This window comes from Palaemon carinicauda, chromosome 5 (genome assembly GCF_036898095.1).
Source record: "Palaemon carinicauda isolate YSFRI2023 chromosome 5, ASM3689809v2, whole genome shotgun sequence".
In the NCBI taxonomy this organism is placed as follows: Eukaryota; Metazoa; Arthropoda; class Malacostraca; order Decapoda; family Palaemonidae; genus Palaemon; species Palaemon carinicauda.
In genome coordinates, this window is record NC_090729.1 from 74,626,019 (window position 1) to 74,633,518 (window position 7,500).

The 7,500-nt window shown below is 34.1% G+C and overlaps 1 protein-coding gene across 6 annotated transcripts in view; it reads left to right on the top strand.

The window, feature by feature from the left end:
* The window catches only part of Snx21 (Sorting nexin 21), a 435,957-nt gene that overhangs the window by 369,583 nt on the left and 58,874 nt on the right, over positions 1 to 7,500 (top strand). For all 6 annotated transcript variants that reach the window (XR_011044485.1, XR_011044484.1, XM_068373793.1 and 3 more), the window contains exon 4: positions 1,368 to 1,608. Coding sequence is in view for 4 of the 6 variants with exons in the window: in XM_068373793.1 (XP_068229894.1) it covers positions 1,368 to 1,608 (241 nt within the window). In the remaining 2 variants the exon portion in view is untranslated. The remainder of the gene's footprint in view (positions 1 to 1,367; positions 1,609 to 7,500) is intronic.

The following is a 7,500-nucleotide window of genomic DNA, read 5'->3' on the forward strand; positions in this document are numbered from 1 at the left end:
CTGTATTTGTAAATTAATATGGAAATGAATGTAATTACTGTATATTTCCATGTATAAGACGAGGTAAAAAAAAATAATACAAATTTTAATTGATTTATCTAATATCTCTTGTATAAGACAGCCACTAAATTACATAATCATCTGTTTATTGCCTTGTGTAAGGTTATGTAAAGAGGTTATTACAGTACAAATGTTGGGTACTTACTGTATCCTTAAAAATTTAAAATAAACTAAAATTGATTTTACATCATGTTTTCCTCCATATGATGCCCAAAAGAGAAACCATTGCCTTTTTTTAATATTTCATCGTCAATCACAATGAACTAAAACATTTACACATCCATATGATGACTAAGGATACTAATAGGTTTTAGTAATCTGTATGAAAATTGTGGTAGTCCAAAACTTATTGGTATATCCACAATGTTGATAAAATATTTTGAACAAGTTTTGTAATTCCATTTACTGTACTGCATGTTTAATTTTGCGGGTATAGACTGGCCTAGAAAGATCATAAACAGACGGGATTGGCAGGACATGTCTGAGGTCTTTGTCCTGCAGTGGACTAATTACGGCTGATGATGATGATGATACGTAGTTTCCAAACTTATTCAAAACACAAGTCATACTGATATGCCTGACGACCAACATACAGTACAGTATTCCGATTTGAATTAGGTACTGTAAGTCCTTTTTGATATTCCCTAACCTATCAAGGCAGCTATTGCTTCAGAGGTGATGGGGCTTGTCGTAGCCATGGAAACCACCCCAGAATGTTAAGTAATGTACAGTAATTGAGAAAGTTTTCTCATATTGCAGCTTTGGCTTCTACCACTTTTGGTGACTCAATCTGGACTTGAATAATACAGCTTTCACTTTGCAGGTTTGCCAAATTTTCTTTCATCAATAAAAGGTGATTGTTTTTTTATGTTTAGTCAGTCATAAATTATAGGTCCTAGTGATGTACCTATTCTCTCTCTTTTGAGAACTTTGTGCCTGTTGATACTTTATTCAGTCAACAGCTTTACTTTTGACATGGGTGGTGGCCTCTATTTCCGAATCCATGTTGGCTACTTAATATTGTAGTTTTCAATTCAGATTTGCATATCCTTGTTGGGTCACTGGTTCTTTCCTTATTTCAGTCCTCTTTATGAACTTTTTGATAAAAGTTATTAAAACTGTTAGCTCATATGGGTCAAACATATACAGTAGTACTGAAATGGGAAAATAAATTTAATGTTATTAAAAATATTCATTTTGAAATTGAACATACTGGGTTGTAGATATTAAATAGATTGGGATTTGTATAAGTTTACTTAGTAAAACTTTGAAGAATCAGAACTGTGATGCACTTGTATATATTTCAGGCTTATTTAGTTGAAGTAAAGCACAAGATTGAGTATAGCGAGGATGAAGAAGCTCCCAAGTATGCCGACTCTTTAGAAAGGAACGATGGTAGCCACTCCTCCAAAGCTGGCAGCCATATGGAAAAAATTGGTTCCTTTGAGAGACGGTACTCAGAGTTTCTTGCCGTATATAATGCACTCATGAAATCTCATAGGTCTCTCATGGAAGAATTTCAAGGGTTCCCCAAAAAAGTGTTGATAGGTAAGAATTTTTTATTCATCGTTTTTATATATATATTTTTTTTTATCTTTCCAGTAGATATTTTGATTAATTTTGAGAACTTCATGGTCATATTAAGTTCCATTTTTTATGCTGCAGTTATATATCTTGTAATCTTGTAAATTTCAGCATTAAAATTATGGTAGTTACAGGTTTTGAAAAATGCTTCACTGTTGGTAGTTCCTCCACTCACGGTGGATGTTATTACTCTTGCAGGTGTTATTTGAATTTTTTTGGTTTTTTTGTTGCAGGAGAGCAGTGCTGAAATTCTTTTCATCTCATTCACCCATTTATTTTCATCCATGATCGTAATTTTTCACCAAATATTTTGTTTCTGGTTGTTGATTAAGTGTTCCAGTGAGTGCGACCTTATACGGTATACAGAAAAACTGGTGATACCTTAAGTCAGTAATTTTCGTTTGAAAGTCACTAAATGGCAACTCTCACATTCTTCACATTTCTAATGAGACTAGGTTCCCGGGACAAAGCATTTTGAAACTTCGCTCAATAAAAGATACAGTTCATTAACCCTGGATAGGTACGGTGGGTCGTTCGCGACCCCGAGCGTCAAAAAAAAACAGGTTTTTCTCACGTGACTCAGCCCCGTGACTGAATTTGTGGGTGATCGACCTGCAGGAGGTGTCTCCCCTACACGCTCTAGTAGTGTCCAGATGTGCATTGCTGTAGCTGTACTCCTTCCCCGATTTCTGAGACGAGTCGGGGTCGTTCGCGACCGAGTTTACCCTTCTAAGGTAGTTTGCATAATTATCAAAGTTATTACGTATTATGAAATTGTCGTAGAATGGTGCAACTTGTATAGGTTATCAGTTGTGGAAAGTCTTGGTGGATTGTTTGGCTACCATGTGCATGATTTTTTTTTTAGTTAAAATGTCGTTCATCACCACGAGGACCATTTTACCGCGATTGCCCCTTTTTCATTTTTTCTCATTTTTTTGCCAAGTCATTTTTCCGTAAGATATTGCCAAATAGTGTCGTAAAACTTTTGCTTGTTTAGTGTTGGAAAGTGTGTCTAGATGATCTGGCTACCCATGCATGACTTTGTTTTTGTCAGATACGACGTAGTTATTGGTATATTGGGTATTTAACTGCGGTTACCAATTTCTGTTTTTTTTCAATATTTGTAAAAATTACTACGTAGTAAGGAATTGCCGTATATTATTCATTTTTTTTTCATGTTTATGTGTTAGAAAGTGTGCCTTGATGGTTGGGCTAACACGTGCATGTCTTTTTTTTTATCTGAGATGCCGTATATTAGAATGTCGGGCATTTTACCGCGAGTACCCCTTTTTCATTTTTTTTCATTTTTTTGCCAAGTCATTTTTCCGTAAGATATTGCGAAATAGTGTCGTAAAACTTTTGCTTTTTTAGTGTTGGAAAGTGTGTCTAGATGATCTGGCTACCCATGCGTGATTTTGTTTTTGTCAGATACGACGTAGTTATTGGTATATTGGGTATTTAACTGCGGTTGCCAATTTCTGTTTTTTTTCAATATTTGTAAAAATTTACTACGTAGTAAGGAATTGCCGTATATTATTGATTTTTTTCATGTTTATGTGTTAGAAAGTGTGCCTTGATGGTTGGGCTAACACGTGCATGTCTTTTTTTTATCTGAGATGCCGTATATTAGAATGTTGGGCATTTTTCCGCGAGTGCCCCTTTTTATTTGTTTTGCATTTTTTTGATTAGTCATGTTACCGTAAGGAATTGGCAAGTAGTGTCGCAAAACTTATATTTTTAAAGTGTTGGAAAGTGTTTCTAAATGATCTGGCTACCCATGCCTATCTTTTTTTTAGCCAGATATGGCGTATATATAGGTATGTGTTCGATTTTCCGGTGATTGCCATTTTTTCGTTTTGTCCCAATTCTTTCAAAATTACTACGTACTAAGGAACTATCACAGAGTAATGATTCCTCTAGATGTTTATTTGTCGGAAAAATTTGTTTACTTTTTTTTTGATTGAATATCATCAAATTTTTTTAGCTAAAATATTATATTGTTTTACATTTTTTTTTCGATTTTATTTCCCTTCAAAAAATTTGTTTTGGGTCAGAATTTTAATTTTATAGTCGTAAAATAATCGACAATTATCCAGCAACCCACCATACAATTTTTATGCATATCCAATAATAATTAAATTAGTAAATAACACCTTGAAATTGACATACCCTTCCTACATTTCAAGTGGCAGATTAGGGAGTCTGAGTCAGTGTGGTTGGCGGCCATTTTGTGGACATATCCGAAGCGTAAGCTGCCCTATCTATATATATTCTTGTTCCCTATAGAATTTGTGATATTTTAGTATATTTTTACCTGCATAAATATCATATTATATATTAAATATATGTATTTTTTTACGAAATTTCTAAGTACTCAAAAAATTACCTTTAGATATGGCCCCTGATATAAAAGTAATTTACAAAATAATGAAGATTTTTTTACATATTTCTATTTTAGGATAACATATGTTTATTCCCTAAAAAAATTAGCCACTTCCTATTTCATTTGGGTACCCAAAAAAATTCATGAAATTTGGACAAATTTTTTTGGCCAAAAAAAGTTACCCTTTTTTTCTCATTTCAGATCTTCACCTCCATGGGTCTGACTTCATCCAAAATACATCAAGATGTGTCCTAAACATTCAAGAATCAATTCCTAAAAGGATTTGTGTATATATGTATAAACTTTTTTTTTATGAATTTTTATGTCAGGTCTTTTTTTTTCTACTTAATTTTTTAAAATATTTATAATAAATAGTTTTTCTGGAGATGAGTAGTATTTATCTTTACAGTTGTTTTAAGCATTCATTGAAGTTTTTTTTGGCAAAAGAAAAAAGGAGGTTACTGCAAAAACTGATTTTTCAAGAATTTTTTTTGGCGTCGGGGTCGTTCGCGTCCGAGTATACCCTTAAAGGGGTGTCCGAGGAGCGTACCTATCCAGGGTTAAGCATGATTTTAGGGAGTTTATGCCATATTTTTTTTATCAAAATATCAGCTAGATCATTATGGAAAAATTAACCCAACAATCTTTGATTATGATAAAAATGAAAAAAAAAATTAAATACTTAATGAGTGTGACTTTTTAGCCACCATAGTGATGTATTTAACATGAAGAACGTATCGGAGATGTAGTAGTGGGCGGGGTCTAACCGGACATCAACTGGCAGCCTCACAGTGGCACTCTCAAAAGCAAATCATCTGTCAAATATGGTTAGAGCTACTCAACAGCTACCGGATAACTGTAACTCTAGTTAAGTTTATTTCACCATATTCTCTATAAGAAAAATAGATATAACCAATCGTCTTAACATCAAGGAAACAGCTGTTTAAAGATGGCTAAACGATACAATAAAGGTTCATCGTTTAAGCGAGAGACACTGCTGCTGCACAACCGTAGAAGATGAAGAGTTATAAAGCTAATAGCATAGGCCTAGACTCCAGGGCCCTCCTATCATCGTTACCATTATTATTATTATTATTATTATTATTATAATTTAAGATACATTGTTTTGTCTTTCTGTAGAATCTGCACATACACGTGTGGCTGAATATGTCTGAGCTGATTATAGTCTTCCGTTTGTAAAGTAAAAGTAAAATAATAGAAAGGTAGAATTAAATGTATTTCCAATAGCGAAGATAACTCACCACCCCGCTTATCTATTCATTTATTAATTTTTCCTCAAACTGAAGAAACCCATTGGGAGACTAGAATTATATAAATAGCGTTGACTATAGTCTAAACTATGACTTGTTATGATTTATTGCAAGTTTTGAAATCACGATCCTAATTAACGTTTGTTTTATACACCAAACGACATAAGAAAAAAAAAGGAAAAAAAAAACAAAAAACTAGTAATAACTCTGAAATCATACCCCAAATGCATTAGACTATAGCGCTCATCTTAAACTGTTCTCCATCTAGACGCGCTCAAAGACTAGTCTTACTGAATCTCGCGGAGTCACGTTGACAAGGAATTCGAGCTTCAGGAACATATTTAATTTTTGTTCTGAAATATCATTTTAGCATGAAAATTTTTATTAACAATCTAACATTATTCAATGTTATCCATAACAAGTGACCAATGTTGTCTCAAAAACAAAAAAGTAGCACCAGTTTTGCTGCATACTGTACAAGTTATGATTTTCCCACTTATCATCTAGGTTGTTACTTATTGCTGTCTTTTTATGTCTAGGAACACACTAAAAAACATTTTTATTTTCTTATTATCGTCATCCATTTATCCAGTTGGAAACATTTAAGTATGTAAATAGTTGTCACCGTTGCTTTATTGATTTTACTGTGGGTGTTTATTACTAATGGACATAGTCCCGTCTAGGGGCCATGTGACCTTGTTTTATTACATATACAATGTTTTTTTGTAGTTTCTTTACAATCTTGACCTGCTCATTCAGAATCTAATGAGTGCCACCTTGAAGATATTGAGGGTTTTTAGAAAAAAATAAAAATCCAAGATGGCTGCCAGAAAGGATTAAATAATTGTTTTTATTTTTTCTTCTGCGCATCAACACAATATTATTGACAAATTAGAGTTTGTGTTGATGAAAGATCATGTTAATAGTGTATGTCTATTTTTTGGGTCCAATCTAGGTAAAAATTTGCTGAAATATAATATCCAAAATGGCCGACAAAGAAGTTCAAATTATAATTTTTATGTTCTTCTGTCTGCAAACTCAACATTAGTCATACAAATGATTTTGGTTTGATAAAAAAGTATGTCAATAATTGTTTTAAATTCTTTTATACTTGAAAAGAACAGTTAAAAATAAAATCCAAGATGGCTGCCATAGATACTTAAGATAATGTTATATGTTGTATGTTATATAATGTTGTATGTTTTCTTCTGTACATCAAGTAAACATAATTCACACATTAAACTGAGTCTAGGATGGCTAAAAGAACCTTGACAGAACCTTGAATACTGTTTATTCATCATCAGTGTCTGCATCATCATCACTGTGTTCATCTTCTTCCATTCTCATGGAATTCTCGCAGGATTGTTAACCCTGGCATTTACAGAATTCAGTGCATGCTATGCTGAACTTATTGCAGCTGCAAAGTGCTGATTTGCAGCCAGTCTTGCAACCACAGCTGATGAGATTCATTATCTTGTCAGGGACAACTGCCTGGCCTTCATCCAGGTAAACAGGCATGAGCACAGATGACTTCTTCTTCCAGCCAAACTCTTGTGGGTCCAGGTTTGGAGGTGTTGACAAGCCTACAGCCTTCCATAGGATTGTTTGATAGTGGGCACGTTCACAATGGGGCCTAAATGAAGCTGCTGTTGGAGGTAAGCTGCTATGTTTTGGAGGTACATGTCTCTTGCCTTCCTAGTGAATATGGTTACATGCATCAAGTTCAATGATTCTCCGAACTTCTGCCCATACAGTGTAGCTACAAATTTCAAACATGACTCGGTGACCTCATCAAGAGATAAATATGTATTGCCCAACATAAGAGAGTCAGTAAATGTTTCCAGTTTTTTCAAGACTGTTGTCTTCCCAATGCCAGAAAAAGCTGAGACTGAATCACATCCAGTCAATGCATGAGCTCCAAGAAGATTGGGCATGAATGTTTTTTCACAACTTCATTGATGTCAATGATGGCACGATTTCTTGAACATGACTCCATGATAAGTTTAGTTGTTTCTGGTATGTTTTTGGTACGTACATGAAGATGATGGGCAAGAATAACAAGAACATCTGTGTCATCAGAAACCACCTTGATCAGTAAGTGTCCTGTGACAGCTTCTTTAATCATGTGGTATGCCATCAGATCATCAGCTTCCTCATGTGTCACGGCTGTTTCCATAACAGCAGCGCCAACATCTACTGGAT